At 39.1% G+C, this 20176-nt stretch overlaps 1 protein-coding gene across 1 annotated transcript in view; it reads left to right on the top strand.

The window, feature by feature from the left end:
• The window catches only part of CSMD1 (CUB and Sushi multiple domains 1), a 1638713-nt gene that overhangs the window by 1252836 nt on the left and 365701 nt on the right, over nt 1-20176 (top strand). Inside the window, exons 24-26 of the mRNA XM_065401391.1 lie at nt 5225-5416; nt 10276-10402; nt 18413-18615. Coding sequence (XP_065257463.1) covers nt 5225-5416; nt 10276-10402; nt 18413-18615 — 522 coding nt within the window. The remainder of the gene's footprint in view (nt 1-5224; nt 5417-10275; nt 10403-18412; nt 18616-20176) is intronic.

The raw sequence follows: 20176 nt of genomic DNA, 5'->3' as shown, positions 1-20176 counted from the left end.
ATACTTCCAAGGCCTCTGAAGTAAGAGAAGCCAATATCCTCATGGAAGTTGCCTACATGTTTTCTTTCTTTTCCTTATGCTTTTATTTAACCTCATTAGCTGACACTGGATTGTTTCTGCTTGTTTCACTTAGGACCCCGAGGCAATGTTTGCACAGCAATTAAAAACCTGTGGCTGGCCTGGCCAGGCTTAGGGGCTGTAAAATTGCTGTGTAGACATTTGGGCTTGTGCTGGATCCCAAGCTCTGGGACCCTGATAGAGGGGAGGGTTCCAGATCCCAGGCTCCATCTTGAGCCTGAACAGCTACACAGCAATTTTCAGCCTTGTGGTCTCGAGTCAGCTGACCCAGGCCAGCCATGGCTATGCTGCAGGTTTTGTTCCAATGTACATGTACCCTCAGAGGGGAAGGAACAGCCAGAAGGTTTTGGCCAAAGGGTTGAGCGCCGACCCTGCTAAACTGACACTCCCTGCAATTCTTGGGGTATGGTGGGGGAGCAATTGGATTTGCACATTTGTGATGCCCATGTAGCTCCTGAAGGGGGTGCTCTGCCAAGTGCACATTTATGACAGATGGCACTAAGAGAAGTAAACAGGATTATGTTTAAGGATTATGGAGAAGTAAACAATTAGCAAGAGAGTTAAGAGAAGCTCATATAAACACTTGGCTCTTCCTGGATGTTTGTGTCAGTAGATATACTGAATACAAACACATACATAAATGATAAATACTCCTACTCTTCAGTTGTTTTTAAAGGGCAGCTGAATATGCAAGTAAATTTCAAAGCACTTCTTTGACATGAAGAATCTTGCACACTGCTGAGATTCCTAGAGTCCAACAGAGAGAGTTGAGATAGGTTATGTCTGAGAGGGGATCTCTTGACACACTAAAGCCTTTGCAGCTATTAATTCTGATATAAAAACTAGACCATAAATACCATATTTAAGTTAAGTGGGTATACATACTGTGAAATGATGGTTTTGCTATTATAATTTTGGACCTGGCATACGAGTTCACCTTTAAAGTATTATGTTTTCAGGATTTATAAGTATACGGATTTGTAGGTATTAATCTTGAATAGTTATGAACAACATTCTATTTCATTTCAGCAAACGTAGGTCACTCAATGCCATCAAGTATGATGGTTTATGCTTGAAGCACTTAAACACTTGGAAAGTGAAAATAAAATACAAAACAAAATTAAACTTGACAATTTCAAGCTTTTTGGAAGCAATTCTAAGAACTGTCCAGTATGTGGAATATTACTGAGCATGAGCAAGTGTAATAAGACTCATACATACATAGCAACACAAATGGTTACTTATTGGCTTAATGGCTTTATTTTTAAAGGTGTCTAATCTTGACTTAAGAAACTTATTCTCCTTAATTTCTATGAAATCACAATTATTTAATGCCATTTTGAAGAAACATAATGCTGTAATTCTGTTATCATCTCCTCTTGAGATTTTGGCAAACAGCCTCAAATTTTGTATCAACAGTTAAAATGGCTTCCTTCAGAGAACCTCTTGTTTTTACATTTCAAAAATCTTCAAAACTCTTAATTTTGAAAGCTATCTCATTGGGATATTTTTAAACTGGGAGTTTCCCATTCTGTTATTAGTATGTTTTATGCTTTTTGTGCAGTAGTGACAGTGGTGCTGGAACAATTTGTATAATGAGGGTGCTGAGAGCCATTGAACCACACTGTCAACCCTATATATGATGGAAACCACTTCGAGCCAGGAGGTGCTGCTGCACCCCCAGCATCCCTAGTTCCAGCACTTATGACTAGGGAGGGAGGAGGGGGAGTTGTGATTTCATGTATAGTTGAGTGGAATCTTGTTCCCATTGAAGTGCATGGGATTTCTGTATTGACTCAGCGGGAATGAGTTTGAGGACTTCATTATCTCTCCTTAAGACTAAACCACATGACACAATTAAAGTTGTATGATGAAATTGTTCCCTGAGATAACAGAAGTTGTCCATGTGTGAGTTATGAATATGTATATGAATTTGGCCCTTACTATTAAAATAAGAAAATAACAACAAAAACCAGTAGAACTGAAGTTAAACTAATCTTTAGTTTTCTCAAGTCAGGATCCTTTTGTTCCTTTTCTTCCAACTTTGTCTTGTATGGCAATTGTATCTGTAGATTGGTTGGTTTTTACTCACACATATGCTGTAATCATGTTCTATTGGGTATCCTACATCATCATAATTTTTATTTATAAGATCCACCTCTGTCAAAATAGGTGTTTTGGACAAGTATAGTGAGTGGAAGAGTTACTAAAAATTAAGTGAAAATAAACCTTGCTTGGCTCACATGTGAAAACAGTGTACACCTTCCCCCGGTGGATAGCAGGAGTTGCTAACTTGATTTTTATTTTTTTAAAAGTCTCAGGATGAGAGGGTCTTTTGGAGATTGCATTACATGCTTAGATCAAAGGCAAGAGGCAAGAGAATCTCTGTGGAGGCAGTAAATTTGCTATGAGGCAAGCTGGAAAATATTACAGTAAATATATTCTGCATAGGTGCCGACTCTGTGAGTGCTCCGGGGCACCCTCCGGCAGCCCCTCATCAGCACCTCACCTTCCCCCAGAGTTTCCTGCCTGCTGGTGATCCCCACAGATCAGTGCCTCCCTCTCCCTCCCCACACCTCCTGCCCACCGAAATCAGCTGTTTCGCGGGTGCAGGCAGGATGCTGGGAGGGAGGGAGGAGGAGCAAGGATGTGGTGTGCTTGGGGGAGGGATCGGAACTGGGAGGGAAGAGGCAGGGAGGGAGTAGGGTGAGGGTGGGGTGGGGGTGGGAAGAGGTGGGGTGTGGGGGGGGGCTTGGAGGAAGGGGTGGAGTAGGGGTGGGGCCTGGTGCAGAGCTGGGGGTCAAGCACCCCCTAGCATTTTGGAAAGTCAACTCCTGTGATATTATGTGCGGGGGCCTTCAAAAAGTTATAAACTCTACTTTCTAAAGTTAGCATCAAATAATAAACCTCATGATATGGAGATAGACATGCATGGAGGCATAAAGGCTTCTTTCTTTCTGACATGTTTAAAATATATAAAAAGTCAAAACTACACTACATAAAAAACAAAGTATAGCTCTCATTGCAATATGGAGCTAAATCTTCATTGTCAGTCAAATTTTTTTTCTTCTTTTGCTTCAGAGTTCTAATTCTGTTGATAATTAAAATGGTTTATTTGTGAAATTTATGGAGGGTAGGAAGTTGCACAGAGGTCATGACATTTCAGACCAAATTAAATGGGGAGGTATACTATATTTAGAAAATGGTAATGTAAGTCAAACCACAATATAGAAGAGAGGAAGAGTAGATAATCTGGTTTGGAAGTTACCAAGGTCTCAATCGTGATCCACCTTATGCATCTGTACAAGAGAATAAGGGGTTGCAAGGCTCCTTGTCACTGTCAAAGGGTGAGCTGGCTTGCTGAGGGATTAAGGTACCCAGCTGTCAGATTTGTAGATTGCCAGTTGGGACCATTTTGATCATCTAGTCTGACCTCCTGTATAATCAGACCATAGAATTCCTCCAAAATAATTCGTAGAGAATATCTTTTTTTGAAAAACATCTAATTTTGATTAAAAATTACCAGTGATGGAGAATCCACCATGTCCTTTGGTGAATTGTTCCAATGGTTAGTTACTTTCACCATTAAAAAATTATGCCTCATTTCCATTTTGAATTTGTCTAGCTTCAATTTACAGTCATTGATGATGTTATATCTTTTTTCCACTTGATCGAAGAGCCCATTGTTAAATATTTGTTCCCAGTGTAGATATTTAGAAACTGTAATCAAGTTATCCCTTAATCTTCTCTTTGTTAGGTGCAAGGAACTCGGTCTACTTAGTTTATCACTCTGAGGCAGGTTTTCTAATAATTTAATCATTTTCATAGCTCTTCTCTGAACCCTCTCCAATTTATTAGCATCCTTCTTGACATTAAGTCTGCCCTGTGCCTAAATCAGGTGACTGAAATTTATGTGACAACAACCCAGAAATGGTGCTTGCTATAAGAGAGGCTATCTTTCTCTTAGTTAAAGACCAGGGACTGGGAAAGACCTCATGCAAGTCTCTCAACAGCAGCCTGAAGAGGGGCAGTTGCCTGAATATGAGCAGAATACAGGATACAGAGTGGGGCCGATGGAGGGAACTGTGGCCAGAGATGCTCAGTGGAATATGACATAGAGGCAATGCTAGTAAGGCCTTGGGAAGAGCCAAAAGAACTGTGTTGGGCTGTGGTGGTGGAGGGTGTGAGGTGCAGAGATGATAGGATGGAGTGTCCAAACCTGGCAAGATTGGTATATTATAGTCCTGGGATTCAGAGGAGAAGAAATTGTGCATGGAGTAAATGACCACTTCTCTGTATAGACCCTGGGGTTGGAGCCTATGACAGAAGGAGGGACTGGGCTTCCATACACCTCAACAATGACACCTGGAGGTGGGCAGATGCTCCAGTGACCCAAAGCACAGAAAGGACCATGCTTGGAAGGGTAGAGGGGTTGTGATTTGTTAATCCCTTCTGCCCAGCATGGAATTGCTTGTCCTGGAGGGTCAAAGGAACTGCTTATCTCTTGCTGTATCTTAATAACTTGCATCCCACAAGAGGGAATGTTTCTTGACAAATGTGTATGGGTGTGTGTGTGTGTGCGCGTTCATCAGAACAAAAACTGAGGCCTGGGTGACCAGACCGGGTTGAACAACTCATGTACATTTCCTCCCATCCCTTACACTCCAGCCTAGGCTATTGGCTTTATTACTGTGTAGGGGGAGTAGGGGAGCAGAGGCAGCCCCCAGCACACTTCCAGGTATAGGGCCGACAGGGTTTACTTTCCTCATGGAGAAAGTGAGTAGCAAGGACCATATTGTGACTCTGAGTTATAATCTGATCTCTGGTTTTCTTGTGGGCAGTGCAAGTAGACACTAATCCTTAGTTGGGGATTATAATAATTTCATAATGTAGCTCTAAACATTCTGAACTATGGAATGAAGAGTTTGGAAGAGTAGAAGGGGGGCTTGTTCCTGTCTTTTTGGTTTTCCCCTTCCCTAGATAATTCACTAGATCCCTATAGATAAATTATCTTTGGTCACAATGAATGAAGTTCATCCAATTGTTTGAATTTTGCCCCCATGCTATAAAGGGAAAAGGTTTAGTTTCCAGTTGGATTATGCTTTTCTTCAGATAGAATTATGTTTTGCTTTCTCTCTGTTTGCAGGTTTTGACCTAGTCAAGTGTGAAGATCCGGGAATACCAAATTATGGCTACAAGATCCGTGATGAAGGACATTTTACTGACACAGTCATTTTATACAGCTGTAATCCTGGCTATATGATGCATGGTAGTAGTATTATGACGTGCCTAAGTGGAGATCGAAGAGTGTGGGACAAACCTTTGCCTACCTGCCTAGGTAATGTTAATTGTGACTATGTAAAACATAACATAAACAGATGGTTGTGGCTTCTCTGCAAAGGAAAATAAATTTTCTTATTTTACATCTGTATTCTACATAAAATGGTAGTGTCAGCAATAAGGGCTTAGTTATGGTTGGCTCTGCACTTTGATGTAGGAGTCAGTCATCATCTGGCCATGCAGGAAGGAGATTGCTGACTAGCATTGGCTCAGGACAGTTTCAATAGGAGTGTACATGCCACACCTTTACTAAAAGTTTGCCAAGAAAAGCTGCTCACCACGTTATCTCTTCCCTCCTCCTACCCCCATACTTGTGAAGTATGCAAGCCTAGGGCTTCCAGACATCCTCCACCGAGGTAATGCACCTCTCATAATGAAAATTATTAAAGACTCCAGTAGAATCCTTCAGCTTGTCTTTGTTTGTTTTTTCCCAGTGTCTGCTGGAGGACCAGTAGCCCCAGGAACTAGTAGACAAATTACCATTAATTTGTTCCAAATTCAGTTGCTAATTGGAACTGAACTTTCCCAACAGAAATTTCCAATTAGCAATTTTCCCTTATCCTTTACCCACTTCTGCCCTTAAGAGGCATAATTTAGTCCTAACAATGGAAACAAAGTTAGAAATTTACACACTTCATAACTGGGTTCCTTGTTCTGCTAAAATTACCTGAAATTATCTTAATGGATTTTGTTTGTTTTAATATCAATCATTCCCAATGGACATAGCATGGCTGTCAACAATATATATCTCCTTTGAGTTGATGATTTGTCTGCGTGTTGGTTGATACAATTGGAAAGTTTGATCTTTAGAATTCAAGAATTGATATAAACAAAATAATCCCTCTGAATTATGGAGGTGCTGTTCACAACTCCATAGTTTTGCACTGAAAGCAGGAATTCAACCTGATTTTTATATGAAAAATACAGTGTATTCTCCCCAAACTCACATCACTTTGCATGTACTGACTGAATCATCCTAGAATTTATAAGAAAATCTGTTAGTGTGTTAAAATAAATAAAATCTGTGACTTCTAAAAAAATTTAGCATATGTATCAGTCTTTTCTGTTTCCCAGATTATTTTAACACTTCACATTTACATTTCCTAAATAGTTAAACTTAACTGGAATCTTGTGCATAGGCTGTATGGGTAGTAATTAAGCTAAATTATTAATTATTGTCTCTCATTTTTATGAGACCTCAGATAACTTTTAAGTGGGGCTGTGGTGATGAAAGTGACTCAAACAATCACCACTCTTCCTCTACAGTTAATGTCCCTGTAGCAATCCCTGTAACTCAATACCATAAGGTAGACTGGACATGTGTCAAGAGTGTTCATTGGTAGATTATTTGGTCCAGCTGTCACTGCTCTTTAATGATTTTGTGGATTCATACTAGGATGAACATCAGTGCTTGAGGGACTCCCATGGACACCAATGCGCAATGAGTCAGCACTGCTCAGGGAACTGAAGTTAGAAGCACAAGGGAAGCCCTTAAATCACAGACACTGGTATTCTGTGACTTGGCGATCCCTATCCCTCTTACACATAGTGCCAGTTTCATTAACACAGCCCTCTAAACTGATCAGGCAATTGCATATTAAGGGATACATTCACCAGTATTGTTCAGCTGCTTTGTGGTGCTCTGTTAATTCAAAGCTACTCAAAACGTGGCTTATCTGGATGATGTGCTCTGGCTGCTTTGCATTGCTTTACTGTGCTGATGAATCTGCCCTTAAAAAATAAATAAAGTTGGTAGTACATATTTTTAAATCAGAAGGAATATTATATAATATCATTTTCATTGGTTTCTTCTTTAGTTGGGTGTATGAAATTTCTCATTATTACAAAAACTAAGGAAATTCCCTGACAAAAAGAATCACATAAGATGGAGCTAAACTTGAAAGTGTATATCAGTAACTTAAAAACATTAAAAACCAAAAACATTAGAGGGATATTGTAGTTGTACCAAAACCAAGCAATATAAACCCAAGAAATTCAGAGTTAGATTGCCCTTGAGAAATGGTATTAAGGCACCCAAACAACGTTAACTCTATCCTTTTGATATGCCATGAGGGGAGACAAGTGAAGAAAAAATGTAATATATCTTTAAAAAATAAAACAGGTCAGTCTAATCTGGGACTACAAATGCTACAATCCCTTAATTATAATTGTCTGGTTATTGCATTACGTCACTACAGGGCAGAGATAAGCATATTTGGGTGCTTCAGCTGTGCATTTCTTACCACAACACAGTAAGATTTCTTAAGTGCAACCTTAAATCATGAGTTTCCTGGTTTTGTAATGTCTGGTTTTGGGATAATTTCAATATCCTTTTTTTTATCCTTAATGTTTTGATATATGCACTCAACGTTAATCTCGTTTTCGTAGAGGGTTGCTTGGTATTTTTGTTTTTGTTTTTTTGTTTTTGTTTTGTCTGGGACTATATGACTGAGTTTGAATCCTTAAACTTTTTACTTCCCCTGAAAAGACAGAAAGCTTTGCCTGGGCAAGAACTGCAGGATCAGGCCCTAGTTCATTTAATTTCCTAGGCCCAACCCCTCAAAAGTATTTAGTATTAATTTCAATGGGAGTTAGGCATCTAAATACCTTTGAGGATTTGGGCCTTCATGCTTGTTTGCATCCTTTTTGTTGAAAGAAAATATTTTTGGAAGATATTTGACTCTTAAGGCTATGTCTACACTACACACCACTGGCAATAGCATGTAGTGTATGTGGAAAATACATTGCATCCACACTGTGGTGTGTTGCTACATGAGTCAGTTGCAACTGATCCATTAGTGATTATCTTTGAAAAGTCGCGGAAGACGGGAGAGATTGCAGAGGACTGGAATAGGGCATTTATAGTGCCAATCTATAAATAGGGGAATAAAGGCAATTGAGGGAATTATAGACCAGACACCTTAACTTCAGTAGCTGGAAAGATAATTGGGCAAATAATTAAGCAATCAATTTGAAAACATCTAAAACATAATGTGGTGATAAGTAAGAATCAATATGTATTTGTCAAGAACAAATCCTGTCAAACCAACCTAATAGCTTTCTTTGACAGGGTATCAAGTCTTGTGGCTAGGGGGAAGCGCTAGATGTGGTATATCTGGACTTTAGTAAGGCTTTTGATACTGTCTCGCATGACCTTCTCATAAACAAACTAGAGAAATACAAGCTAGATGGAGCTACTATAAGGTGGGCGCATAACTGATTGAAAAATCATTCCCAGAGAGTAGTTATCAGTGGTTCACAGTCAAGCTGGAAGAGCTTATCGAGTGGAGTCCTGCAGGGATCAATTCTGGATCTGGTTCTATTCAATATCTTCATCAGTGATTTAGATAATGACATATTGAGTTTGCTGATGATACTAAGCAGGTAGGGGTTGCATGTGCTTTGGAGCATAGGATTAAAATTCAAAATAATCTGGACAAACTAGAGAAATGGTCTGAAGTAGGATGAAATTCAGTAAGGACAAATGCAAAATACTCCACTTAGGAAAGAACAATCAGTCTCACACATAGAAAATGGGAAATGACTGCGTAGGAAGGAATACTTCAGAAAGGGGTCTGGGGGTCATAGTGAATCACAAGCTAAATATGAGTTAACAGTATAACACTGTTGCAAAAAAAGCAAACATCCTTCTGGGATTTCTTAGCAGGAGTGTTGTAAGCAAGACACGAGAAATAATTCTTGGTCTCTACCTCACACTAATTAGGCCTCAGATGGAGTATTGTATCCAGTTCTGGGTGCCACATTTCAGGAAAGATGCAGACAAATTGTAGAAAGTCCAGAGAAGGGTAACAAAAATTATTAAAGGTCTAGAAAACATGACCTATGAGGGAAGATTGAAAAAACTGGGTTTGTTTATTGTAGAGAAGAGAAGACTGGGGTCAGACATGATAATGGTTGTCAAGTACATAAAAGATTGTTACAAGGAGGAGAGAGAAAAATTGTTCTTGTTAACTTCTGAGAATAGGACAAGAAGCAATGTGCTTAAATTGCAGCAAGGGCGGATTAGGTTGGACATTAGGAAAAACTTCCTGTCAGGGTGGTTAATCTTTGGAATAAGTTGCCAAAGGCGGTTGTGGAATCTCCATCATTGGAGATTTTTAGAGCAGGTTAGACAAATACATGTCAGGAATGGTCTAGATAATACTTAGTCCTGCCATGAGTGCAGGGGACTGAACTAGATGACCTCTCATGGTCTCTTCTGGTCCTGTGATTCTATGATTCAATTAAAGGATCTGGAAGAGAGACGGGAGGCAGTGGGAAAAGGCTTCCCCTCTACCAGAGCCTTTCCTTGCTGCTGCAGACTTTCCCTCAGGCCCGGAAGGGTTCTGCACTGGGGAACTGCCCAAGCTTTTCCCCACTGCCTCTCGCAGCTCAGGGAGTCTTTTCCTATGAAGGGGAAAGGAGCCAGCAGCAGTGAGGCAGCTGGATGTTACACTGCTAAAAATAGCAGTGTAGATGGCGAGCCAATGCTTTGGCAAGTTGAAAGCATGTAGAGCATATAATCACACATGTACCCACACTTTTCAGGTATGTCTTTACTCTACTTGCCTAAGTCATGCTCACCATCTATACTGCTATCTATACCCCTGCTGGGGGCATATACCAGCAGGTACTCTACAAGCCACCGAAAGAAGCATGCAGTGTAGACATACCCTTACTCTTTATATTCTAGAGGCTAATGGTTTCCTGCATGATATCAGAGGGCTTTTCTTTTATTGTTGTAGGACATGGTGAAATCAATATATTTTTGTCTAATTAAAAATAGAGGTAAAAAGCGAATGCTAAATATCATGGCCTTGTTTTTAATAAGAAGTAAAATGATTGTTTATTTTGCAGCTGAGTGTGGTGGTCGAATTCATGCTGCTACTTCTGGTCGCATATTGTCACCAGGTTACCCAGCACCATATGACAACAATCTTCATTGCACTTGGATTATAGAGGCAGATCCAGGGAAGACAATTAGGTATATGCTTAATTTCAATTCTTAATGTCTATATTTTGTAAATGAAACTCTATGGCAACTAACTACTACACAATACATTATTTTACATTCTGTACATATGGTCCAGCACCTTTTATTATTAATGCACTAGATGTCACAGAACAATTAGAAAAGACATGTTATGTTATGTGCATGTTCAATATATTTTAACTTCATTTAAGTGATAAATACTTGCAAAACCAGGTTTCAAATTCAGTCTTTGTAGATGGCCAAATTCAATCTTCAACTTAATTAGGCCAGAGTATTATTACAGATATTTGTATTGCAGTAGCAGTTAAGCATCCCTGTCAGAGATCAGTTTCCCATTGGGACTATACTAAAATGTTAAAAAGACAATCCATGCCTCAAAGAGTTCCCAGTTAAGATTATATTCTTAAATCTTCATGCTAACCTCAATCCACTCTGTAACTCCCATGTCAATAGGAGGTTTGCCCAAAGAGCAGAGGTAGAATATAGCAGTTATGAATTAACTGAACTTAAGAGATGTTTTTTTTTCTAGGCACTTAACTGCCATTGGTGCCTTTAAAAATCTCCCCCTTAATTGTTGTAATGTATTTATTTAATACCCTATTGCCACATTTAACATTACTCTTCAATATGAAAACCTGTGTGATATGGAATACTCAATAAAAATCTATTTTGTTTTGTTTGGCTGAACCTAGCGTAGAATGTCTAGTACCCTGCCTAGAGTGCGTGGACACCAGAGCCTGTGGAATTTTGGGTCTAACTTGATGGGTGTCTGGCGACAGATTCTCACCTGGAATTAATTGTCATAGGCCCTTTGCCTTCAGTGAGGATATGGCAATTAACACCAGCTAAAGAAGTCTATGGTGCTTTTATTTTGCATTCCTGACCCATTAGCATTACAAATGTACATGGCACTTTACAGAACAAGGATAACACTCCTGTCCTGGCCCCCAAGAGCCTAAATACAAATAAGACAAGATAGCATTGCAAGAAAAAGAGACTCTGAGGGTTACTAATGATGACAGGAAGGACTTTCTGAAGAGGTGGGAAATTGAAATAGAGTGGGAATGTGCAATGGATAAGGAACAGGGAGACTGTAGGATGTAGGCACAAAATATTGATGAGGAGAAGAATGTAAGGAATGGAAAAAGGCACAAGAGAAATAATTGCAGAGCAGTGATCATAGAATCATATAAAGGTATGTCTGAAAGGGACTGAAAGAGGACCACTCATCCATTCCACTGTGCTAAGGCAGGATTAACAATACCTAGACCATCCCTGGCAGATGTGGGAGGCAGAGGCAAAATGAGGAGCTTTAATTTTATGCAGTAATACATTGGAAGCCAATGGAGGGATTCAAGAAGTGGACATCTGGGAATTGCTGAAGTACAGAAAGGACTGGAAGGCTTTTATTCCTCCTTCACTTTCCTGTCCCATCAGGGAGGAAGCAGTACTCAGCTCGTGGCATCTAATAAATGCTGCTCACTGACATGGCTATTCATTCAGAGGTAGGAGTGCTGATTTTTAGAGGTTCTCAGCGCAGGTTTGCTGCAGTTACCAGGGAATGGGTAAAATAGAACACAAAATTTCACAAATATTGGCCATATTTAGATGGCAGATTTTAGCTTGTACTCATGCTTTTTTGACAAATTTAATATTCAGACAGGTAACAGCTGGTGAGCAAAAAGTATGCGAGAGCACTAGCAATGAGATTCACATTGTTCTTTACAAATATTCTTATTAATGAGCTTTTTAGAGGTCTGTGATATTAACATGGACAATGAAATACCAGTGTTGTACACCAATGAATGAAGTGGTAGGGGATATAAAACACCTATCAAATATACAGTAATTGGACTTGTTTAGAATATTAGCTATCACTTGTTTTTAAGAAAATGGTTAATAAACAGTGTATTCGTTTATTTTTTGAACAGGTCAGAAGCCTTTTACCTCTTAAATTAAAATAATTCATCTATGAATAAGCTTTAAACTAGGAAAAGTCAAGTCTATTAATTGAAATGTACATTTTTTTTCTTGCAATGTCGTCGTTTTTTTCTTCTTCTTCTTCTTCTTCTTCTTCTTCTTCTTCTCAGAAATAAAAGATAAATGTACTCCATTGCAGGTGAATTCAGTACTTAATTTACATTTTAATAAGAAAGACAAATTTGAAATTAATAAAGAATGAAATGAGGAAATCACAAAACACAACAATTGTTAACTAGAAAACATATTTAATATTTACATATTATCATTCTTCAGAATGAATCATTTTTAAAAATGAAATTACAGTAAATGCAATGCTGTGCTTCTGATGTGATGTTCCTGAATAGTAACATAGCACTCTGTAAAGATTTTTTTACATCTAATATTTTAACTTTTGTAAAATGTAGACTACATAATTACATTGTTATGCTAAAAGAATTTATTTAGCTTTTTGGTGGAGAATCAATGACCTAATTTACTAAGAGGTTATAGTTACAGCATCAGTATATAAGGTTCTGGTATTTCCAAATCTCCATTGTCAGACTTTAGCTGCCAAATTCAGAAATCTTTCTGAGATGACATTATCTCTATCTCTCCCTGTATTTTTAAATAACCATACTATTCTCACTGATCTGCTGGATATTAATCTTCTTGTACTCCAGCCCCTAAGCTATATGAATAGTATCATTGTTTTCAAGGTAACAAAGGTTGAGGGGCCAGGCCCAGAGAAATTAGCTTTTATTTTCATTTTCTTTGTTTACTGAATTCCTCACTTTAGACAGTTCCTTGATCTGTAATCAAATGAGTGCATTGTGTTGAATTACCAAATGGAATAGTGATGAGGAATTTATTTAAGTGGATAGTTTAGCATGTAACATGTTGTACATGCACATCAAGAGACATAACTTAAATTCAGATTAGAGGAGGCTCTGTTTTAATAGTTTTAGTGCTACCTAATCCAAAAGAATAAAACCTCCAAAATGAGGTAGTTGCTATTCATTGAATGTTGTCAAACATGCCATGGATGCTCTTTGTGTTGGGAGAGCACTGACATCTTAGGGCACATCTTCACTACCCGCCGAATCGGCGGGTAGCAATCGATCTATTGGGGATCGACTTATTGCATCTAGTGAAGACGCGATAAAATCGGTCCCTGATGGCTCTTCCGTCGACTCCGGAAATCCACCGCGGCAAGAGGCAGAAGCGGAGTCGACGGCGGCGCGGCAGTGGACGACTCGCCGCCGTCCTCACAGCCAGGTAAGTCGACCTAAAATACGCCACTTCAGCTACGCTATTCACGTAGCTGAAGTGGCGTATCTTAGGTCGACCCCCCCCCCCCCCGTAGTGTAGACCTAGCCTTAGAAAACATCTCATTTTGCAGATCAGGGGCCTGATGCCAGCATAACTATTCATTTCAATGGCATTATACCAGCAAAATACTGATATAACATATAATGGGCCCAGAAGTATAGTAATCCACATGCTTTATTGCAGTGTGAAAGAAAATATAAATAATATAAAATTCAAGCTGACTATCAGAACTCAGTGTTGCAATGCCTAACTTGTAGGGGGCTCCCCACCCAGTGAAATCCACAGCCTCAAGTTAGTCACGTAGGCTTCCTATACAATGCATAGAGAGAGTGAGGCAGCCACCTATTCTAGCCAGTATGAAATATCAAGGAGAGGGTATGGCCCTCTTAGGGAGTTAGTTGCCTAATTCTGGGCTGGAGGGAGGTAGCTGTGTCTGCTTGGGATTCTCAACCATGAACTCTCTCCTGGTGTTTTGTGCTTAAGCCTTTTTTTTTTTTTTTTTGCAAGAAACAGGGATGAGGAGGAGTGCCCTCCATTATAACCTTTAGCCCAGTGATTAGTGCACAGGAGCGTTCTTTAATCACTGAATTTCTGCACATCTGTGAGAAGGGAGAAATGAACCCGGTCTCCCACATCCCTAGTGAGTACTGTACCCCAAGCACTGGGCTAATGGTTATAAAGGAGGGCCCTGCTCATCCTCATCCCCTGCTCTGTTTCTTGCAAAAAAAAAATGGCTTATGTGATTAACTCCAGAAGAAGATACACAGCTGAAAATCCCAGGCAGATATAGGTACCTCCCACAGGCCCTGATTTAGGTGTCAAATTGCCTGACAGGAGCGGGGGGTTTGAGGGATTTGTCCTCCTCTCCCACTCTTGACCATCTTCTGTGAGTTTAGGTGTGCTCTGAGCACACCTACCAGATTGGATCCCAAAGGAAAGATAGGAAGTCCAGTGCCTACTCTGAAGATCCTGCTGAGGCTTAACCATGAGATATAGGTGCCTGGGCAACTAGACTGAGGTGGCTGTGAATATGCTCACTGATAGAAACTTAAGCACCTAGGAGACTTTAACGGTGGAAACCCATGTGCCTAGAGAGTCTAGGTGCCTACAGGGTTAGGTGATAGCTAATCAGGGGAGTGGGGGGTGGGGTTGAGAATCTTTTTGGTACATAAATGTTGGACTTAAGCACCTATAGTGGCAGATAGGTGCCTAAATCTTCTGTGTAGTTAGCCCTTTCTCTCTCATTTATAGCAAAATGCACTATTCTCTCTGACAATCTGGTTCAAAATGTCTTGTCATTAGACCTTCCTGGGTTTTACACAACATCTTGCTGAAGTGGGGGACTGGAACTCCTCTATAAGCTTCCTCCAATCATGTGCTTTTCCTGCTTCAAATAGCTCTGACAGATTCCAAAGGGATCTGTCTTTATATATATATATATATATATATATATATATATATATATATATATATATATATATATATATATATATAAAAATATACACACACACACACACTTTGGCAACACTCAGAAAGCTTGTCATGTCAATAAAGTCTCACTGAATTGAGAAAAGAAAAACAGAAAACAATCCGAAGGCTCAGTTCATGTAACGTAACTTCCATATAATTCTGGGTTTTGTTTTTGTTTTTCTTTCTTAACTGGTATCCATCTATTTTGAGGTCCAGTGCCTTGCATTTAAGATAAAGCTGCACCTAGTTGCCCTGTCAGAGAGGATGTGGGTAGCCAAGCTTAGAAAACAAAGAACAAATAAATGACTACGGCAAACTTACCAGTAAAAAGTAACTACTGTATGTCCCTATTGAAAGTTCAGCTGTCTTAGCCCACTTCGTAACATCACTCTGCCATGCTACAATTGAAAACTTGTTTTAAATTAACCTCCTCTGTAGTAGAACCTTAGCTTTCATGAATATCTTCTTTTTAATTTCCCAGAAGTGATATTTGAATAGCAATGTATGACCACTTTATAGCAAAGGGGCCTTTTCTTTTAAACAGAATAGCTTCATAAATTAGGTGCACTGCATATGCTGTAAAGAAATTGCATCACCTGCATGTTTAAATATCAACTCTAATAAACACAAAGGTTATCCAAACCTGAAGTTATGTTTAAATAGTTCATGATAATTTCGTGTTAAATTGAAAATAAATAATAAAGGTACAAAACATTTTTAACAAGCATCTTTAAAGGCTATGCTTTCCATATCTTCAATTGTGCATTGTTTCCATTTTACCTACAATTGCTCTTGACTGGCTAACCATCTTATATATATGTACTTAAAAACATACAGTACAAACAAAAATAGAAACAGAAAATATTTTAAAGGAGTATTTATGAAAAAACAGCTAAAATAATTTCGGGGGGGGGAGGGGCATAGTTCCTGCAAACCATTATGCATATTCTTAACTATACTCGTGTTCATAAAGTTAAGCACTTGGACTAGTGTGAGCACAGCTGAAATACTGTGTCCAATTCTGGTGTCCACAATTTGAGAAGGATATTTACATATTGGACAGAGCTCAGAGAAGAGCCACAAGAATGACTAAAGGTTTAGAAAACATGCCTTATACTGACAGACTCAGCACTCAATCTCTTTAGTTTAACAACAACAACAACAACAACATCATTAAGGGGTGTCTTGATTACAGTGTATTAGTACCTACGTAGGGAGCAAATATTTAATAATGGGTTCTTCTATCTGACAGAGAAAGATATAGCCTGGTCCAGTGGCCCGAAGTTGAAGCTAGACAAATTCAAACTGGAAATAAAGCATACATTTTTTTTTTAACAATGAGGGTAATTACCCATTGGAACAATTTAAGGGTCATGGTGGATTCTCCATTACTGGCAATTGCTCTAGGAACTACTGTGGGAAAGTTCTAAGGCCTATACAGGAGGTCAGACTAGATAATTGCAATGGTCCCTGCTGGCCTTGGAATCTATGAATCTGTGAAAAAGCATGTGCATAATTCTTTTATGGATTGAAACCCAATGTCATGCTGATGAAATATGTACTATAAGATTTCCTAAAAATAGCACTTCCTCTTTAAGAGGGAGAAAAAAGTTTAAAAGCCTTTAATAGCCTCTTTGCAAATCTCCAATTGTGTACAATTAGAATGAATTTAACAATAAAAACTAGTATTTGTTTTAGCCAAGCACAAGTCATTGGACTCAATACAAGAGTAATTGTGTGAAATTTAATGACTTGTGATGTACAGGAGGTAAGACTATATGAGGTAATGATTCCTTCAAGCCTTAAACTCTGAATCTAAGGATAATATTAGCAAAAAAGACATGATGCAGGAGTGTAGAAAAGGAGCATTTTTCAGGGAGTTCATCGTTTTGTGAAACTATTCCTAGAGAAAGCAGTGCTAAATTTCAATATGTGGCATAAAGTTGTTTTTCTTTAGTTGGCTTATAAAGTGCAAACATTCAAATATTTTCAGGGGACAGATGCAGAAATTAATAAAGATTTGGAATATTTGCTGCTTCTTTTTCAAGAAGCAAAAGCAAAAAATAAAAATCTCTGGGAGGGAGAAAAAAGAGAGAGAGAGAGAGAGAGAGAGAGAGAGACTGGCACTGTGCTCTAAAGTTTAACCAGTTTGGTGTCTCTTGAACTAGTAGACTAAACCATTTTCAGAGTGGTGGAATTCACTTTGAGAATGCCCTGTCTACCATCCTGAGACATTCAAGCCTGGATCCTGTTAGTTTGAGTGGTCAGGCCATTTTCCTCAGCTGTTGTTCCATCACAAGAACAGAAAAGCCTCTTAGGGCCTGGTCCAAAGCCAATTGAAATCAATAGAACAACTCCCATTAACTTCAGTATGCTTATGCATGCAGGACTGAAAACATGTAACTTTTTATAGGTTATTATTATTCTTAATCTGAATATATCAAAGATTGCTAGACATTCTACAGACAGGTATGAAGCCAAAATCATACCTCAAGAGGCTTACGCTAAATAGATTAAAGTTAAGACCTTGAATTGTACCAAGAAGTGAACAGAAAGCATGTGAAGTGATTCAGTGAGTGACTTGTTTACCTCCCACCCCATTAAGCCAGCTGAAAAAAGGGGATGGGAGGTAGAGGGGGAACAGGACTTCACAAAAAACAGATGCTGCATCTGAGGTGAGCATCTCCTGGAAGGAAATTGCTAGCAATTTGTGGGATAGATTTTGAACCTCTTGCCCTTATTGGTGAGCAGTTAAAATCTATGCACATGAGTATGTGCTTGCCAGTGTGAGCATAATCTATCTTAATGTAAACAGAAATAAAAATAAAATGATTATAAATTAAACACTTTTAAGATATCTGTATCCATTCTAATACATTTAACAAAATATTCAAATAAATATTATGCAGGCTCAGCTTTGGGTTTCTTTTTACATTACTGTGTAAAATATTTCCTCAAATAAATATATATATGGCAGATAGGGTTTTCCCACCTGGGAATCCAAATACAGTATTGATCAGGTGTCTTGTGATATGCATGTTACCTCCTAGTATTTGCTGCAGTTGGACATAATTTAATGTAACACCTAACTAATTCAGCTAGTGTCCTTAGTTTTATTTATATGTGCAGTAGAAATGTTGGTTTATGTGGTTCTGATCTCTTAAAAACCTGATAAAGGTAGGTTACATAGACTTAATGCCAATGTTGTAATGTACAGTGCATGTTACTCTTCCTTTGCAGTCTGCATTTTATTGTTTTTGACACTGAGGTCGCCCATGACATCCTGAAGGTGTGGGATGGTCCTCTTGAAAGCAGTATTCTTCTGAAAGAATGGAGTGGTTCAGCCCTTCCTGAGGATATACATAGCACCTTCAACTCACTGACGTTACAGTTTGACAGTGACTTCTTCATCAGCAAGTCAGGCTTTTCCATCCAATTCTCAAGTATGTGAATCCTCTATTATCTCAAATACAATCAGGTGTGATCATTCTTGTATACACAAATACACATTTTTTTTTTTTTTCTTCTAGTAGGCTTGTTAGTCTTTCCCAAAGAGAATCATTTTTTTTTATTTACACAAAATACACGTATAGGTCATGGTGAGGTTTTAGGATCTATAGGCTAAGTTCCTTTTGTCTTTATTTTAAATCTCTCACTATGTATTTTCCATGGCAGCCTCAAATATTGGACCTATTTTATCTAATAACTAATTTTATTTCTGAAAAAATGAACTGGCACTCACATACACTTTTGTTTCAGGTGCTTTTTTTATTTACATGTATTTTAAGCTAAATGTATTTCATTTTAACAGTGAAAATGTAAAAGAAACCTACACAAAAATACTGTAAAATGTTTGATTTTAAACCATTTGGCATAAATAATTTTGGAATTATGTCTTCAGCTCTGAAGTAACTGCAACTCTAGATACAAGATTGATGGTCTCAGTATTAGAACATTGAATGAATAGAGTTTTCCTGTGATATCACGTAACTCTCATAAATGCCAATGATTCAGGTACATCAAAGGGGGAAAAACTTACTGTCTTTATGCAGTCCAACCATTATGTCTGTACACAGTATGGCTGCCATTTATTTAAGGGCATGTCTACATGGGACACTCAGGAAAATTAAGCTTAATTAACTGAAGGTGTAAATTTAAACTGCATTAGTTAAAGCATGTAATGTCCCTGTATAGACACTCTTGATCAGAAGTAAAGTGACCTGAGTTCCCCTTAGCTTAACTTTACTTCAGTTAAGCTAAAGTGAACAGGGGTTTAATGCATTTTAACTAATGCACTTTAAATTCACACCTTCCGTTAATTTGGTTTAACTTTCCTCAGTCTCATGTAGACATGCCCTAAGGCAGCGTTTCTCAAATGTGGCCACATGCAGCCTCCAGGGCCTTTTCTTGTGGTCACAGCCTCCTGGGTAGTGATGGGGGAGGAGGGAGGGAAGCAGTGGCCCCTACCCCAGGGTCGCCAGCAGGGGTTGGTCCCTGCTTCCTTCTGGAACCACAAACACTGTAGGAGCAGGTGACCTGTGTGAGTTCCCCACCTTCCTGGGGTTGATGGGGCTTGGGCTTTGGGCTTCAGCCCAGGGGTGGTGGGCAGCAGGCTCTGGCCATGTTGTAGCAGGCTCTGTTCCCCAGCCACAGGGTTTTGGACTGTGGCCCCAGGCTCCCCCCTCCTCATGTTGCCCCTGGCCCCTGCTGCCTCCTCCATCCCCCAGCCATGCAGCAGGCTCCAGCCCCGGACTCACCCCCCCCATCACCCTAACCCCAGCTGCCTCCTCAACCCCCCCATATAGTCCCCCATCGCCCCGGTCCTCCTGCCTCCTTACCTACCTCCCCATCCAGGGTTTAATTTGTTCCCCAGCTTGCCAGGGATGAGTAAATCTGCTGTGAAAAGTGATGATATCAAATATACAAATATCACTTTTCACAGTAGCAGACTTACTAGCTAGCAAGTCTACAAATAAAAAACAAAAAAAAAGGAAAAGATGCAGA

Source organism: Emys orbicularis, chromosome 3, assembly GCF_028017835.1.
Source record: "Emys orbicularis isolate rEmyOrb1 chromosome 3, rEmyOrb1.hap1, whole genome shotgun sequence".
NCBI lineage: Eukaryota > Metazoa > Chordata > Testudines > Emydidae > Emys > Emys orbicularis.
This window is presented reverse-complemented; position numbering and strand designations above follow the sequence as displayed.